This window comes from Diabrotica undecimpunctata, chromosome 3 (assembly GCF_040954645.1).
Source record: "Diabrotica undecimpunctata isolate CICGRU chromosome 3, icDiaUnde3, whole genome shotgun sequence".
In the NCBI taxonomy this organism is placed as follows: Eukaryota; Metazoa; Arthropoda; class Insecta; order Coleoptera; family Chrysomelidae; genus Diabrotica; species Diabrotica undecimpunctata.
This window is the reverse complement of record NC_092805.1, coordinates 160065508-160085115: the sequence shown is the minus strand read 5'-3', so window position 1 is coordinate 160085115 and position 19608 is coordinate 160065508. Positions and strand designations below refer to the sequence as shown.

General features: G+C 32.0%; 1 protein-coding gene across 3 annotated transcripts in view; it reads right to left on the bottom strand.

Moving 5' to 3' along the window:
• Positions 1–19608, bottom strand: part of LOC140437682 (E3 ubiquitin-protein ligase TRIM33-like) — a 60114-nt gene that overhangs the window by 16190 nt on the left and 24316 nt on the right. For all 3 annotated transcript variants that reach the window (XM_072527340.1, XM_072527338.1, XM_072527339.1), the window contains exons 2-6: positions 14237–14613; positions 10423–10633; positions 8499–8759; positions 5372–5482; positions 4836–5143 (exon numbers count right to left, since the gene is read on the bottom strand). In XM_072527340.1, the coding sequence (XP_072383441.1) occupies positions 4836–5143; positions 5372–5482; positions 8499–8759; positions 10423–10633; positions 14237–14613 (1268 nt within the window). The remainder of the gene's footprint in view (positions 1–4835; positions 5144–5371; positions 5483–8498; positions 8760–10422; positions 10634–14236; positions 14614–19608) is intronic.

Genomic DNA, 19608 nt, shown 5'->3' with positions numbered 1-19608 from the left:
AATAGATCTGAGCTTAAAGTTCCCTGAACTAAAAACCAAATATCAATGCAAAATGAATTATGTCAAGTGAATTTAGTAGTTTTACAACCAAGATAACCAATCCAAGTCCTGAAAAAAAGAGAGGGATAGTGGAGTAATATCTCTATAAAAAAAACCATGGTTTCGCTGACCTAGCTGATAATACATTATAAGGATTCTGGACTATGGCACATGCGGAGCAAAAGCCAATGATCCAAAGAGCAGATGAGGTGAAAGAAATCCCAATGAACACTTAAAGAACAAATAAGCAACTTGCTAATACTGAACTCCGTAGACCGAAAGACAATCAGTCTAGGAGAAGAAGACCTTGACGAAAAATAATCCAGTCCTCCTTGAAGGAGGCTGAAGCATGGGGCCAGAACTTCCATACATGGAAAAAATCAGAAATGCTAACAATCCTTAGATTATGCCACGGAAATTGGACAGATATAAACAAAGATGAAACATGCGACGAATTGGTAATATGTATGCACTTCAATGAGATGAAGGTAGACATAGCGTTGCTCACAGAAACAAAAAATTGAATACTGTACAGATTATTTACATATTTATAGTGAAGTATTCCGAAAAAGGGCATGCAAGGGAGTATCAATGGTCATACATAACAAAATATCAAAATAACTCAATCTGTTCGATAGTTAGATAACATGGCGAAGAAGTTCTAAATAATAAAAGTTAAAGATTAATAGATAATGCAAACAGCACCAGCTGGAGATTCTAAATGGGTTTTACAGCACAAAGATATCCACAAATACACATGGCACCAAGATACAAGGAACCTAAAATATATATTGAAACTAGTTGTTCAAGATGTTTCTGAAGCTATTTCTTGTGGTACCAGTCGAAAGAAGGAAAAGAGGAATACCAAAACTGACATGGTTGCCTTCAAAGAGCAATGTCGATGAGCAATCTTCAGGTCGGATACTGGGACGTCAAATGAGAAGGACAATAAAACCGGACAAATATATTTGTCCCAATATTTTGTTGCCACCTGTTTCGATTTTATTTCTTTGCTAAGAATAAAAAACTTGCTTCTTGTGTTTTGAATCAGCTCAAATTTCTTGTCTATTAAACAACGAAACAGTAGTTGTGCCTTTTAAACAAAAATTTTTGAAAATTGGTTTGCCAAATATATAGTTACAAGGGCTCGTTTATAACTTTATATAATATATATTGGTGTGTTAATTTTTTGGAGCAGTGAATATGCATGCTGATAATTATAAAATTGAGACGATCTATAAACGGACGAAAAAAAATAAAAACAATGTTGCAAAAATGAAATTAAACTAAAAAAACATACTACAACATATCAATGATGACTCAGGGATTTTATTCCATAATATAAATCAGAGAGTTTGGTCACTTTAAATCGTATAGTCTTAAACCAACTTATCAAGAAAATAGGAAAATGGCAGAAAACTGTTCAGTATCTTATCAATCAAGATCTCACTGGCATTACACGCCAAATATATAACTAAAACAAAAACCTTTCATTATTATCTGCTCTATTCACATTCACGGTTTTCATTACATCTTCAAAATAGTGATTTTCCACATATTAATTTATTTATAATACTTTTAACAACTTCAAGTGTACATAAAATTTCTGATGTGAGCAAAATTAATTTTTATGGAAATTCTGATTTTTTGGAACCAAACCGTTGTTTATACTTATTTATTAGAAAAACTCATCCTAAATCGTGTAGAAAACCTAGTCGATCAGAATCTCATACCACAACAAGCTGGATTCGAAGCAGGTAAATTATGAACTGGTCAAACTCTCACTCAATCTAGAGATAAGAAAATAAACAAATATATGGTATGTTAAGTTTTGGATTAGATATTGCAAATAAATAAAGCGCTAAAATCGGCAACATTGCCTCGTACGAGATAATTCTAATTCTCCGATCCCCTCCGCTCCGACACCTTTTCACAAAATTCCATTCTTCGAAAGTAGTTTGGATAAAGCTGCTGTTTCTAGCAACGTTTCTACTTGAACGTGTTGAATCTACCTCGATTGAACCTTTTCTGGGTTTTTGTCACCTTTTCTGTCATTTTTGAAATGACAAATTATTGGCGACGTGGCAATGGAGGTTCGTGGAAAGTCGACGGTGCGCAGTGTTGCCATTTATAGTGTGTATATCTAATTTAAAACTTAACGCACTGTATACAGGGTGTTTAGTAACGGATGGGCCATAGCTTAACCAAGGTTAAAATAGGTCGATTTAAGCTGACTTCCCTTAGTACGAAAGTAGATAATAACCGAAATTCAGGGTGTCAAAGTTAAACTTTTATTTTCTTTATTTTTGAATATTTCCTGACAGGCATGGTATAACAACAAGAAATTTGGTAAGTGAGGTTTTTTGGGACGAGAAACATAAATTTCGCACAAAAAATGATGTATTATGCAGAGTACAAGATTATACAAATTATGTATTTTATCCCCCACTCTACATAATTGGGAGATCAAAACTTTGATTCCCGTATTATTTTTACTTAAAAATGGTATACTACATTCATCTCCATAAACTTAACCGTTTTCGAGATAAAAGCATTTTATATCTATGATGCAAAATTCAATTTTTTGCATTTCGTTGTAGTTACACCCGAAAAATAAACTAGATTATCATCATCAGCCGTTTTGAGTCCACTGCTGGACATAGGCCTCCCGTAAATAATTCCAATGCATTATATCGTGAGCTGAATCCAGTTGTGCTGAATGCACTTGATGTCATCTGACCACCTTGTTGGAGGACGTCCTCGATTACGATAAGCATCGTGTCTAGATTATACACACAACAAATCAACAATAACATAAATCAAAACGACAGACAAAAGGTATCTGAGGATAATGCAGAAATTACTTAAGATGAATTACAATATAAACTGGAAAAATGAAAAACAACAGCAGACTGCCCTAGTACCGGTAACCTCGATGACATAGGTTAACAAGCAAGAATCATTGGATGTCACTGTAGAAATACTGGGCTGAAAAATTTGAAATACTAGGGGCATAATGTTCCAAAGGCCAAAGACCATCACAGAAGACACATAACTTTACTAAATTATAGCAGACATTTAAATTCAACTTAGGAAAATGATGACTTTAATGTATTTTAGTTGTTATTTTTTTGTCCTTATTTGAATAAATTTCAAACAATTAAAAGTGTCAAATTACTTCTAATAATCTTGTAGACTTGTCTCCTCAAGATATACAAAAAAATATATTAAATTGACCACTGGTCATATCCACTAAACACTACCCTGTGGCATCATTTCAAAACAATGGATAATACTATAGTAATAATCTCCTACATATTCATTGTAAGGAACGGTGCAAATAAGTAAACATAAATTGATAGGGTTAGAAGACTAAATTGTATATACTTAATGCAATTATGAAATAGTATTGATTTACCTGAAGAAAGCCCTTAGGTAAGCACAAAACCAAAAACATTATTGAGACAGATTATGTCCCTTTATCTACTTTTCAAAATGTTAGAAACTTTTTATCCGTCTAAAAGTTTCTAACATTATACAAAATGGAAAAATTTTATTATAATTTTATTAATTAATTAATTTTTTCCCATAATGGAACAAACCAAACATGAATTCGGCAACTATCTTCTATCAGAAAGAGCCTAGTTTCATCAAAAAACATGAATGAAATTGTTCGGGTACAGCAAATTGTTGCCAATAAACTCTATATTTATGTTTGAGCCAGAAACTTTTATTGATAACCGACATGGAAAAGTTGCTTGCAACAATTATCTTTGTACTATAGGGATATTGATAAGCACTCTGTGCATATCTAAAATTCCTTTTATTTTTTTTTATATTGATGTCATTAATCGACTTTTATATTTTTAATTGTATGTAACGATTGATAAAATGTATTCTACCACTTTTAGGTCTATCTTGTACAGAATTGTCTACTGGAAAGATTAAATATTATTGAGTATATTCGTTCAACTACAAAATTTTCTTCTCTTCTCGTAATTGAAGTCACTATCTTGCTCTATAACTAAAAGCTCTTAGTTGGCAATTCATGTTTAACGGATAATAGTATAGTTTCAAAATTTTAGGCACTAAATTCTGAGAAATTATAATTGAGTTTTAACGACAACACAGTTGCCAGGTTGTGATTATAGATAATTCATCAACTTCTATATTAATAATTCACATACAATCAAATAGTCATAGGAACATGGACTTGTAATAAAACGTGACAACGTTGACCAGTAGATCATCAAACTGAATAATTATCAGGTATAACTGTGTTTTGGGAAAATAATTTTAAGATATTAAAACTGGATGATGCAAAACTGTTAAATATTTGTATAATTAAGATACATTAAAGTTTTCATGGAAAGTATCATTATACCATATTTGTTATACCATTTATTGGTGCTAATTCAGTCTCTTTTTTTCGGAATCTGTTTGTTGTACTGCAGCGATGTACGCTAAGTCAATTGGCTTAGCGTACATCTTCCATTCATCTAACCTTCTGGCTCAGCCTTTAAGGTTAACAACTACTTATGTAGCCGGGACCGATGCGATGACTTGAAAACTGAAAAAATTCTGGTGTCTGTACCTGTTTGGTAAGCCAGTACCTAGGCACTGAGCTATCGCCGTTCCGCTAGTCTAGTCTACTCCTAAAGCTAACATTAATACTAAGTTAAAGCATTATTTAAATAAATAATATTTTTAAATAAATACTAATTAAAAAAAAACATCGGGTTTAATCTTAATTGTCACTTTTTTTCGAATTTGGACATAAACAAAATTGATCATACCTTTTATCAAATCCGGAACTTTATCTAAAGCCAAATGTATCCTAACTGGTATTTCCGGATTAGGTATATCCGCTCTTTTACATTTTATCCTCTTTAAGTGGTCCGTCATTTGCTTCTTACTGTACAAAAGAGCCATATCACTACCACTGGATAAGGCGTGTTGAGTGAATTCTATGCAATGGTCCGTCATTTTTGATAACTGCTCTAAGGCGACTTTCTTCTCCTGAAGAGTTTTTTGTTTCGATTCGCAGACTTCCGATAGCTTCGCTATTAGTTGTTTACCCCTGACGTTAATTGTGTTGGTTAATCTATAAAAAAATATAAATAATACATTTGGAAGATTAATACTGGAGATTTAATATAGCATATACAAAAAAAAGATTGCATTAAATTTATTTACAATTTAAGGGACAAGAAGAGAAAAGAGATAATTATAGAGAGACGGAAGAATGGGAGTTAGAGAGAGAGAAATGAAATGCAGGAAAAACGAAAGGAAAGTGAAACTGTTTACAACAATAAAATAAAAATTTACTTACTTGACAACAAGTTGTGTAATTTCATTAACTAATGCTCCTTTTTTGTCAGTAATTAAATTTTGACGATCGTCAATAACCTTCATTGCACTTGTTAGTAAGGCTCTTTTATATCTAAAAAAAAAACAACATAAATTATTTATGATTTAGTTGATTTACTAATAAACTTATAGTACAAGATCCCACTGAAGGATCGCTACGTTCATAACGTAGTTAATCAAACTCACATTCTTACATACCTACATTTAAAATTAGGAGAATTCATTGATAATAGGTTACCAGTCAAAAAATGGCTACAAATATTTTTAATTTAATTAATAATAATTAATTTTTGACGTGACAACGTCTTAAATTAGGTTGTGGCTCGGAGTCATTTAAGAAAAAGTGTAACGCCCGCTCACGTCTGTTACAGTGAGTCACCGAACGAGAGAGAGGCCCGCCGGACCGGCGAATGCCTTGCGTCTCTCTCCCACTCAAACATGATCGGTCCGCTGCGCGCGGCACTAGAGAATTAGGCGCGTTGAATCGCTAAAGTTGAAAATCGTTGAAAGTATCGTCAGCTGTGTCTGTAGTGAAAATGTGGAGTGCTTACAGTGTCCTATTTTAGGGGGAACCACCAGTATCAGATATAATTTTAGGAAATTACCTAGGGACCTATATTCTTTTATAATATTGCTATGGATTTATCCATTTAATATTGAGCAATGATTGTAAACATTCTTTATAGTTTAAACTTCAATGAAAATTATTAACTGTGTCTAAAGACATATATGATATGAGGTATTTTACCCAAGAGTATTAAGTATAATGAATATACATAAAAACATAATTTTGTTTTCTTAGGATTTAACATTTTGTCAGCACATTATCTCAAATTCACACTTAAATCAATATGTTTTTACTATTAGGTCTGTTGAATGTTTGTTCTTTACACAAAATTTAGTCTATACTTCATATTTATTAAAGGCGGTAAAATATACATTACAATTCAGTTGTTTATAATCCACTTTCAAAGCATAAAGAACCTTTTAAGCTTTGTTTATATTATTTTGTGTATATTAATTGAGTTAATTGGAGTAGCCCACTTTGATACAAAAATACAGTCAATTTATGGATATTTCAAGGTGACAATCTAAAAAAAGCTGATTTCCTCCCATGCATTTTATTAGAAACACTTGAAATTTAAAAAAAAATTTAAAAATCGTAAGATGTAAGACCTTAATCGTGAGATTTGTCTTCAATTCGTGAGTAGATTCGTCATTTACAACAACTACAACAATAAAGGTAAATAATTGTACACTAATATTTCATTATCGTAAACTATGATTGATTGATTAATTGTTAGATTGACACAAAAGTTGAGAAACTGAGTTTATAGCGGCAATTCCTTGTTCCTATTGTGCAATTTAATAATATTCATATCAATAAATATTCTACCGAGAAAAAGACGTTGTCACGTAAAATCTTCGCCCGTAAAACCAACTTTACAGGCAACCGATTTTTTTTTTTAACAAAAATTTTATTTTGTTTATTTATTTTCCTAAATCACAAATAACATTTTAATCACTGATGAATCTTTCTCTTTCGTTAGTAGATCCTTCCATTACGAGGTATTGGGCGCGGGAACACCAGCACAGAAGTGTTGTTCACCGAACTCAACGTCCTCAAAAAGTTAACGTCTGGACTGGCATTTTAGGAGACCACATACAACTTGAATAGTAGAGTATACCTCGATTTGTTACAGATTCATGTTCTCTATTCGCTATTTTCTGTTCGCTATTCTCAATCTTCCTGATGTAAATTTGGAGAATGTTGGGTTTCATCAAGACAGCTGTTCAGTTCACAACGCTCGAACAATTAGGGAGTTCTTAAACAATACTTTCCCGAATCGAGTTATCAGTAGAACAGGCGATATTAAATCTCCAGATCTTACACCTTTGGACTTCTTTTTTTGGGGACATTTAAAAAGCATCCTCTACGATCATCCTGAGGCTAGAGCCCAAAATTTGGATGAATTAAGAAACCGAATAAGAGAAGTCTCCAATTCTATTACAGCAGAAACTCTTTCATCTGTCCGCAGAAGATTTTATGACAGATTGGGATACTGTTCAGCCGTAGAAGGTCAAATATTTGAATCATTTCTGTAGGACATAAAGAATTATTTATTATTTTATTAGGAATTATTTTTTATTTTAGATAAGAGTACATTTTTTGAGGAATGATAAATATAGTCTTCTGCAGGTCATCATGCAGGGTAGAGTCGATGGGAAAAAGGGAAAGAGGAAGTCATGGCTGCGAAATATTCGAGACTGGACAAACATGACTGTAGACGAATTATTCCACGTTGCAAAAGACAGAGAAACTTTTAGAAATGTGGTCGCCAACCTCCGTTAATGGAGACGGCATAGGAAGAAGATACTTTTTGTTTTATCTTTTTGAAGAAATGCGCTTTTATTTTTAATTCAACCACAAAAAATTGTTCACATTATTAAAAACTGATAAAAAATGCACTGCCTTATAATTTCAGGGTATTTTTATCGAGTTTATGTTATAAGAAATAAACGGGGCATATGTATGAAAACAAAAATCGACGGTCGGAGGTGTATATTTCAATGTTGTCAATTTTAGCGCTGTATGTAGTGTATAATATCTAATCCAAAATTTAACGTACTGTATCTATCGACGCATGCGTTAAAAATTCACACAACTGACACTTCAAACCAGTAGCGTTGCGCGCTAGTTGTCTTTTACTTTATCTTTGATACCTCGCGTTTTTTACAGCTGGCAACCCCAATGTGCGACCATTTTTTCTCATAAAATAAATTAGCTTTAATTTAATATAAAAAAAAACCTGCATTTACGTCATAAGCAACGTATTTTATTTAAAAAATAAATGAACGAAATAAAAAATTTGTTCAAAGATTAATAACTATTAGAGGATAGAAACCTCATAAAGTTGAACCATAAAGCTCTTTTGCCATACTATCTTAGACGTAATTGTTTTCAAGTAATGCCATCACTTGAAATTTATGATTAGGCAAAACCCAAGATTAATGAAGCAAACTTATCGCATAAAAAGAAAACTTATTCTAAATGTTTTATACAGGCACATCCCATTAAATTTACTTACCCTACATCCTTCAACATTTCGGAAATAAACTTTTTAGCTTCAGAAGCAATTTCATTAGTAAATTTGTACTTATGTTCCCTGTGTTCTATCAACTGACAATCTCGACAAGTCAACTTGTCACAAGTTTCACAGAACAGTGACAACTTTTCGTGTGGATGATTCATACAGAATAAGTTGGATGGGCCACCATTTGTGACAGAATGTAATTCAATCAAACCGTCTTCTTTCGGTTTGATGGTGTGGTCTTTTGTTATTTTTAGTCTGAAAAAAAATATACAAAGTTGAATATTATTAACATTAAACCAAAATATAATTAAAGTTATTAATAAATTCCAATAAAATAAATTAATAAATTCTAATTGAACATTAAAAAAATCTTGTATAAAAACATCATTAAGAATACAATAGAGCTACCTTCACTTTACAAGCCCACAGTTGGTGATATCAATTACTTGTTTTAAAATGTAAAAGGATTGTTTACAATATTTGTGTAAATAAGATGTGATCGAAATTAACCAGAATTGTAGGATTGGAGCATTTTAACCTGCCAAGTCTTTTCAAAGTATGTTTCAACATGAAAACTGAAACATTAAATAAGTTTTCATTTTTCTCAATTATTTGGTATTACTACCATAAATGACTAACTACAACAATTAATGTCTTGTAAGTATACAAGACATCTAACTTTTGAAAAATTTACACAATTAAAATATTAAAGGTAGATATTAGAGAAGGTAGTTGAATGAGCAAGAACCTGCACAAAACTAGATATAAGAATCAGATAAGAAAAAATGAGCGCAAATAGGTGAAATGCAAAGAATTAAAACTGTAACAATAGGATTAGAACTATTTTTCCTCCAGCTTCCTACTTAAAATAAGAAATGAATTAATCCAGTGATTCCTCGTGAAAGAGAGAGTTGCTTTAATAAAGTCCTCGTAGACATACCGTCTCAGGACTTGCAACTTAATGTAGAGTCATATGTCGCCATGTTACCAATCCAACGGTAACTTTACCATCTTAATTGTAAATTAGACATAATGTAAACTAAATTTCATTTAATAATTTTTAAAGGGTTTTTACCCACATATTTAGTGGCTACATCCATGTATTAACTAGACACTGATGATGGAATACTTATTCCGAAAACATTTTGTCAATTTAACATAGCCCAACTGGGTTTTTTATATACCTTTTATAAAGGATTTTATTCAAAAAATTTTTTAATATATGGTATACAGCCAAATACAGGAACTTAGTTTCCTTGTGGATTATAACAGATTAGAACTTCCAGTTCAGTGAATTCATTAACAATTTTATCAGTTACCAAGAGACTGAAAAGAAATGGAAGCTTTGATGTGGTATCCTTGTTTAAAAATCTTCCAGTTTTCAACGTAGTAACCGTGGAACCGAACCCAACTTCACAGTCCAGTATTGTGGAAAACTTTTTCGGAATTATTAAAATTGACCTTTGACAAGAATTATTTATTATTCAATGACAAATGTTATCGTCAATTTCTAGTCAAAGGTGACAACAACATCTCTTAGAATTTTCAGATAAAATGGTTTCAGAACTACACGGCTGACGAAATATTCAATGTCTTGGAGGTATATTTAATAGTTTGTTTTTTGCTTTAGAGTGAACACATTTTTTGGTATTTTAGTTGTATATACTATAGAGAATTTAAATTTTACCCTGGGAATTACCTTACTTTCGGACTTGGAATATCAAAAAACCGAGAGATCATTGATAACCGATAATCAAATAGAATACAATAAACAAAAATAATAAAAAGCTTGAAGTTGAAGTTTTTTAGTAATTTTCAAATATGTTTTATTGAAACACCTTTCATATTATAAATCAGGATCAATAAATATTTTGAACTTGTTTATTAATGGTAGATTCATAATAAAATATGTACTTACCTTTGATGTGCTTGCACACAATTATCACAAATAAATTCTGAGCAATCTGCACAGTAACTGGTAGCAACAGCATCGTCGCTGCAGTTGTTGCATTTCATATCAGCATTTTTGTTGGGATCTTCATTGTTACTGGCCAATTCAAGCAGGAACTGATTTTCTATTATGTGAGCAGGGTTACATTCTATGCCACATGAAGGACAGTCTATCTGAACTGAAATCATAAAATAAAACCTATTAGTTAACACCAAAAAATGCTAAATTTTTTTAAATAATCTTTAATTCGTTATACCTTCTTAGTTTGAAGGTTGTATCTCAATGCAAGGTCTGTCTCAAAAGAATCAAATCCTCATTCGTGGATGGAAGCGCAAATGTCAGAAACAAACAATGGAACACGGTCTATAAACGCGATAACAATGTACCTTAGTGCCAAAATATTAGTAACACAAAAGATAAGACTGCAAGCTGAGTTACGTAGTTGATAGACTGCATCAAATTGGAAGAATTTAAAAACATTAAAATTGTAGGATAAGTTGCAACTGTCGATGAAAAACGTTATTTTCGATTAGTTCTAAAAAAATATATTGACGATGGAGAAATTCTCAATTGAAACGAGACAGGGCTGTTTTAGAAGATGGCCTACATGATCTACGTTCAGAAAAAGCAGCTGGACATAATGGTGAATGTTCGTGTTATTTAAGGTACCAAAAATACTCATCACCTAAAATATAAAAATGTTATTTTCTGACAACACAATTGCAAGGCGCTTTTTTAATTATTTATGTACGGAATGTTCCATTAAAAAAAATAATAGTGTGCTAACTATAACTTAACAATGATCAATAATTATACATAATGCAAAAAAGCAATAAACAAAAAATATATTCCTTATAGTACAACTTGGGATTTACTCCATTCTTAATATACTCATGAAAACTCTTGAAAACTCTAGATCAATTATGTCGTATGTAGTATCGATTAAAATACCGAATTGAAACATCGATTGACTTCGTGATTGTTTTATCGCTTAAGAAGTATTTGGAGAAGGAAGGAATATCCTAAGCTAACAATTAAAATAGCCACTTCAATAGTGTGTCATTATATGTACAAAGTCCTCACACATACACCCAGTGTTTAAAGATTAAGATAGGCATCGATTTAGATCCTGATATTGACGTCAGGCAACGCTGGAAATTGTTCAGTTTCGATGATCCGATAACTTGCATCAAAACAGCATTGAATGAACTAAACCAGACATGATCAGAGTCTGATGAAGGAATTTGAATATTACGAGGTTGCATTAAAAAATTCTGTCTGTGTTAGTTATGGAATCAACTGAGTAGCTCTACACCCGATGCAGCCGGTCCCAAGCCGGGAAAAATGAGGGATAGACGAGTACCGCCTCTATAAAAGCCATTTCTATGTTTCGTGGACCTTAAGAAGGCAATCGATCGGGTCAAATTAAAAGACGTTATCCACTTATTGTACGCAAGAGAGATACCTTTAGGAATAATCAAAACGATAGAAAATATCTACCAAAACAACACAATAAAAGTAAAAGTAGAAGAAGAACTAACTGACCCTATCGAAGCTGGCAATGGGATAAAGCAGGGAGATTCCTTGAGTTCTCTATTGTTCAACTTGATTATGGATAAAATAATAAAAAAAAGGAAGAACTAAAAAAGGATAACAAATGGGAGAAAAACAACTTAAAATAATCTGCTATGCAGAAGACGCAATACTACTCTGTTAAAGTGAAGATGATTTACAAAGTATGCTGCACCAATTTAATATAACCACCAGAAAATTTAACATGTTAATTTCCCCAAAAACGACAACAAAATGCATGGCTACAACAGCAAATTTACTACGATGTAAATTGGAGCTGGAAGGTCAGATAATAGAACAAGTGATGGAGTTTAAATATCAAGGCATCACATTATCTGGCTTCGGAAAGCTCGAAACCGAAGTGGAAGATCGAGTGAATAGAGCAAACAAAGCTGCAGGAAATAAAAATATTGGAAAAGAAATGAAAGGCAGCATTTACAAAACAGTCATTAGACCAATACGTACGCGTATGAAATACGCGGTAGTATGATGAAAATACTTAAAAATTAATGGTAAAACACTATAGGACAGGCTAAGAAATAGAAGAATAGAATGGAATGATCATATAAGCCGAACGACAACAAATAGAGTAGAAAAGATGGCAAGAGACGGTTCCCCAATAGGAAGACACGAAAACGATGGAACGACAACTTACTGGAGGCACATTGGAAAACAGACAGAGTCATGTCTACATAATTAGAAGAATAAGAAGAACATGGGAACCTTCAATGGACGGTTGGTGTGCAGGACAGTTTCATGTAAATTATTCCTCAAAGTGGTCACATACGGTAATGTTGTGGGTAATTTCTAAGGCCCCATTTAGTTTACGTGCATTTATATGCACGTCAAGAAGTAGTTTCACGTTGACGACCCCATGTCTTTCAGCGACATTTCCAAATTGTTCATATCGATGACACAATCGCGAAATCACGCTCCGAGACACGTCAAAATGATGTGCAACATCAGCTTGTGAAAGATCAGTCTGAATCATATTCACAGTACTTACCATTTGAACATGTGTTAAGTGCCGACGCCGCATGACTATCTTTGAATTTAATAACCTTGTTTTAGTAAAATTTTAAAGTATCTGCAGACTACTTTTAAAATTTAAAGCACCATTTGATTACAATTTGAAGCAATTGATCCTACGAATTTAAGGCGCTGTCATTTTTGCCTTAATAAAACAGTGGAATTGACAGATTAATTTACATGGCATACCTTGGTTTGTAGAGAACAAGTTTTCAAATGGTTTGTATAGTTTTTATTGAAAACACTGGAATAATGGTGTTCCTTAGTCATTTTTGATGTGTGTAGTGTAGGTATAGTATTTGTGTGTTTCTGTGTACACACAATGTGCTTAGCGTTCCTTATTATCCGCGGTTTCACGTAACCGCGGTAATGTGAGGAACTTGCCCGCAGAAACGGGTCAATCCTTAACGACGAAGTCAGCATTGGTAGATAAACAAAAAATATAAATACTTATTAAATGACATCCTTAAAATAAATAGATCAAATGCAAAAAAATAGGAAGCAATTGTTCATCTGAACAGACAGTATACACATCGTATTTATAAAAAGAATATTCATATCACAAAAGCTTGAATTATAAGCAACATGCCTTTTTTGCATATTCTGCCTATTCTACGTATTTTTTTTTTCATTTTGCCTTTTTTTTTTCGTAAATTTCGCCTCTTCTAGGAGAAAAAAATTGAATAATAAACTTATTGGTCGATCTAACTGAGCTTTAGCGCACTTTAATAACTCATTAATTGCCATAATTTCAACTAATTACATTACATGTCATTGTGTAAAAAATTAAGTTATTAACATTTATAAATTACTGCAAAACAAGAATTTTCATTAATCTAGGTCAATTGTTTATGTATTTTAATTTAGAGACTTGCAAAATGAAAGAACTACAACTTAATATCTACAACTTTTATATCATTTTGCTCTAAAATGTCTAAGAAACGTTTTATAGATAAAATGATTTTTTCACTTTTTACGATTGTTAAAAAAAACCAAATTAATTGTACGTCTTTAAGGATTTGTCATCAGCTATCCCTAATATATCTTTTAGAACCTTCAAAAACCTATATAAGATTTTTTCAGCTGTTTTTTTCTTTACTGACATGTAATGAGTCTCACTACTACATCTACTGGTAATATAGCAAATTTAGTAAAAAAATCAAACAGAAAAACCTCTTACCTGACATACCATCATTGCTATGTTCATACAATCGACTGTCTATACAACTAGCACAACAGTTATGTAGACATTCCAACAACTTTGGATTATCTGCTGCACTAAGTACCCTGTCACAAAATATGCATTTGAAAGTGAAGCTCTCTCTAGTTGTGGGACTCTCAACAGTTTCGACGTGGTGCTCATCAGTAGCGCTGTTGAACACGTCATCTTTAGTAATTTCTTTTGAAGTATCATTTTCAAGATTGTTAGATTCAGACAGAAGTTGATCTATCATCATCTCTTGGGCAGGTGTAAGTGCTTCGGGTTCATTGTCTGCGATCATTGGATCTGCTTCTGGCAATGCTAGGGGATCCGGTTCAACAAATCCATCCTTTACACTAGAAGCAGAATAAATGGTGTTATTTAATATATCTGCTATGACTTTAAAGGTACATAAAATGATGAAGAAAGAACTATTTTAATCTTATATATAGAGCAATAAAGAAACGTAATTTAAGAAGACCATGGAATCGTTTATTGCTAAATGCCATGGATGTATTAATTGCAAACTGAAAATTATAAAGTTTCTTACACCAATAACATATCATAATACCCTAAAATATGTGTCATTTAATAGTACAGAATACGCCCCTGTACTCAAATTCCCTTCATTATATTCTTTGTAAATGTATCTTTACCGAAATTTCGTTAAATGTCTTTTTAAGGCTTCTCGTCGAAAATCCTAACGGTTAAATTCAGTGGAATCTCTAGTTCAAAAATATCTTTCTTTACGTAAACAAAATCCATTCACGAAGAATATTCTAAACGTCATCTTGTACTAGAGTTGAGCTTTATACCTACTTACAACCGGGACACCCACCCCCTGTGGTGAAAAGTCTTGGGTCTATACAATAAAGCGAGCGGGCGGTCTTCTATTCAGTGCGGTTATGGGGTAAGTAGAATAATACGAGTATACCAGAGTAATATTATTTATTGAATAGTTAATTCACAACTTAGCAAAGGTACATACAGGTAACAAATAATCGTCCTGTAAATCATAACAATCAAATCGAAGACAAACTTTTATAACATTTTATTACAAAATAATGTATAACAAGATATTTTGAGGTCACAGTATTGCGGAATTCGTTTTTTTATGTTTTATATTTTCTTTTGCGTTTTTTGTTACTTTTTTTACTGACAAATTGGCTTTTAACGTAGATTACAGTTTGATGATAAATATTCTGAAATGGAAAATGTTGAGATGTGGCGAATAAAAACATTCATGAAATTAAAATGAAAGGATTTACGTCTATTAGGTTGCCAAAGACATTATTTCAAATGCTTATAAAGGAAATAAATTCACAGCCTATGGAATAGAAAAACAATCCATTGCAGTACAAGAATTAACCGAAATGCTTGCTTTAGATATTTGCCCATCAGGAATGTTTGTTCATCAGGAATATCGTTTTTTAGCTGCAACACCTGATTGACTCATAGGTAATATTATTGTCCAAATTAAATGTCCAATGTCAGCAAAGATTTATGCCCTAAAGATGCAATAGAGAAGATTACGAATTGTTTAAACAAACTACACTATTTATTAATTAATATATAAACAAATTACATATTTGTAATGTACGTAGAAATTACATACAAATTAAAAAAAGAATGAACAAAATCCATCGAGTAGATCCGGAGATATAGAAAATTTTATTAGTTTGAAATTGTTTGTTCGGTATTTAAACTCAATGGATTTGTAGGTTCTTCCTAGTCACCATTTTAACTACATTTTTGAAAATTCGTAGAGGGTCCTGTAAAGGTACAATGTTTGTGCAAATTTTTTAACAAAAAATACAAATCCCATTCTTTACTCTCAATGAGGTTTAATCTCAATGAGGTTCCTTACTTATTATAATCATTACGCTGTGATGGCTAACTTTGGCCCGAATTAACCTAGGCCAATTTTTTTTATTTGAAAATTCGGGTGAAAATACTAGCTTTTCGAATGTAAAAAAGATTTTTTCTAATTTTGATTTTTTTTTGATTATTTTAAATCATTTTTTTATCTTTTTTTAATACATATTGATAGTATAAGTCTTTTGCTTTCATTTGTCACCCACAGCATTATCTATCTTTATTATTTTCTGTCTTATGTTATTGTAAAAAAAAGGTCTCTGGGATAAACAAATACAATAACTTTTAAACTAATTAATATATCGGTCCCAAATTTTGAGGGTTTGTTAAGTACCCCAATACCCAACTTTGGGTGGAACTCTAAAGTTTAAAGTTTACTAAAAGTTTTTAACAAATATCAATTGTCACTTATTTTGCAGTTTGCGAAGCAACAAATTGACTTTTCAACTTTCAAAAATCGGCATTTTAAAGGTTTGTCAATATTCTAAAAAATAAAATTTTGTAATTTTATGTCAAGTATTTGGCTTTCTAATAGAGTGCAAAAAATCGAAAAAATCGCGTTCTTTGCATTAAATTGTTAATCATTAAAAAACGGCTCCGAACTTTAGGCAGGAAACAGGTAGGTTTTCTTCTTATAGGTCTACAATAACTAAAAAAGTTGTCAGCTACCTGGATTATTGAGTGTCACGGGAAAATCCTTATTACCCTGGACTAATATGACTGGACAAGCAAGTGACGAAACAAACTTCATATATTATGTAAACTTTACTAACAATAACGTTCAAAACAAATACATATTCTAATAAATATAAATAATCAAATTCCATATTCAAATACAGCAAAATATTTGGGTTTTGTCCAATAAATATAAATAATCAAATTCCATATTCAAATTCTGCAAAATATTTGAGTATTACTCTGAGCTCATGTAAAGAAGAAAAGAAAATAATAATTCTGATTGAAATACAAAAAAATGTACTGGCTGATTGACCAAAATTCTGCGCTGTTTCTACATATTAATTATTATTATATCAGCAAATACTAAAACAATAGTATTATTATAAAAACAGTATAAACATTTAGAAGGAAAATGTCACAAATCAACAGAAAATATTTCTATTCATATAAAAATTTAATCAAATTATAGGTACTTACTGCTTATTTATATAAAATTTTCTCAATCGTCGTCGACTTTTTCGTCCGGAACATAAACGTCTTCGTGAACTACCCATTTTAAAAACAATAAACACACTGGCTTGTCAAAAGTCGGAATAAGCCCTAATAATGTTATTCAGCATTATTTATAACCCTCCCCCGAGAGGGTGTGTACTTCTTACCTACCTGTCGGCGAGAATCCAGAAGCTATCGACAAGGACAGCCTGTGCTGACCGAAAGAGTGTTACATTTAGCAGAACTTTGAGATTTTTTAAAAAGTTTATACCAAATAGCTGCTTTGTGTTACACTTTATGTTAAAAATACAAACAGATTCGGAAAGTGAGTCAAATTATGTAGTGCCCTATTTAAAAAAAAAATTTTTACGTTTATTTTAACCAACAATATTTGAAAAAAAAAATTGTTTAAACAATTTATTAATTTACAACCAAATAGTGCACTAGAACTTTTTACGACCTTTCATATAAAAAAGAATCATCTCAATATCTGCCATAGTTTTTGCGTTATTTGATATAACTTTTACATTGGAATTTAACTATGCCCAGAATCGCGAGGAACTGCCGGCCTTAAGGCTTATCCTCGAAAATCCTAACGGTAAAATTCAGTGGAATCTCTATTTCAAAAATATCTTTCTTTACGAAAGCAAAATCTATTCACGAAGAATATTCTAAACGTCATCTCTTGTACTAGATTTTATATTTATACCTCCTTAAAACCCCCTGTGGTGAAAAGTCTTGGGTCTATACAATAAAGCGATCGGGCGGTCTTCTACTCAGTGCGGTTATGGGGTAATTAGAATAATACGAGTATACCAGAGTAATATTATTTATTGAATAATTAATTCACAACTTAGCAAGGGTACATACACGTAACAAATAATCGTCCTGTAAATGATTCATAACAATCAAATCGAAGACAAAATTTTATTACAAAATAATGTATAACAAGATATTTTGAGGTCACAGTACCTATTGGTTTTTCTTATGTCTTATATTTTCTTTTGTTTATTTTTGTTACTTTTTTTTACTGACAAATTGGTTTTTAACGTAGATTACAGTTTGATGATAAATATTCTAAAATGGAAAATGTTGAGATGTGGCGAATAAAAACATTCATGAAATTAAAATGAAAGGATTTACGTCTATTAGTGGTGCGATTTATAAAATTAGTACTTATAGCTCTAATCGCGGGAGGAATATGTGCATCAGTTTTCAAATATTTATTATTTACTATATAATTTCTAAATGGAACCACTTTCACTTCTTTAGGTAACAATGTATCTGTCTCGACAACTAAATAGGTAATTAGACAAAATTATGAGTATTATTAATTTCAAAACAGTTTAAAAAATTAGAAGGAGGTAGTCCGGGCCCAGTTGAACGGTCAAGCTTAATCTAGTGGAAGCAATAAGGAGGATTATTTTTTGTTTTGGCTCAGCTGATAGGCTCTCTCTAGCACTACAACCCAAGAAACTGTGGTAAAAAGCATGCTTTTATTTACACGGTTGTGAAACGAGACGATTAACAGAGACATCGAAGAAAGACATGTCGCCGAAATGGATGCAATAAAGTATGAGAATAGAAGATAACTGTTTGTATGAGACAAAAATAAACGTTTGATTTGTTTCTCTGATCCTTTGTTTATTTTAGTTTAGAAAATCTCCTAACCCTTGTATGTATTTTTGATTTTAGGGAAGAAGAAATTTTCTTTCTTTTTCCAGCAGGAAGTTTTCTTCGAAGCGGCGTCCAAATTTAAATAGCTAGAGGTAACCTTGTCTGCCATATCTTATTTCATTTTGTCCAGGAGATTTATGTAAGTACCCTTTCATTTTTTTTGTAGCTGCCCCCATCCGACCAATTTATTTCACTTATCCACGACCCCAGCTCTCCAACAACCAACTGAGTGTCGTACGCACTATACCCTGGCCGCTGAAAACATGGAATCCAAGGTCGCATGATCACTCAATGCAAGCATCGACAGGCGCTCCAAACTAGACCTTATGGGAAACTGTTTACACCGTCATTATTTGTGTTATGATACTATAACTTAAATGTTTTATGTATCATGATTTGTGTTTCACTTTCGCCGGCTGGTGAATTTTGTGAAAATGTTTAAAATTAATGTAAATCAATAACCTCTAAAAAACGGTATAAATATATTATAGCAACATTGTTAGTTCGTTTTTGTTGAGCGGTGTAAACGTGGGAAAAGTGATAACATAGGAAGAGGAATATTTAAGAGTGCGTGCCATTCACATGATCATTCCATCTTTTCAGCGGCTCAACTATAGTAGTGTTTATTT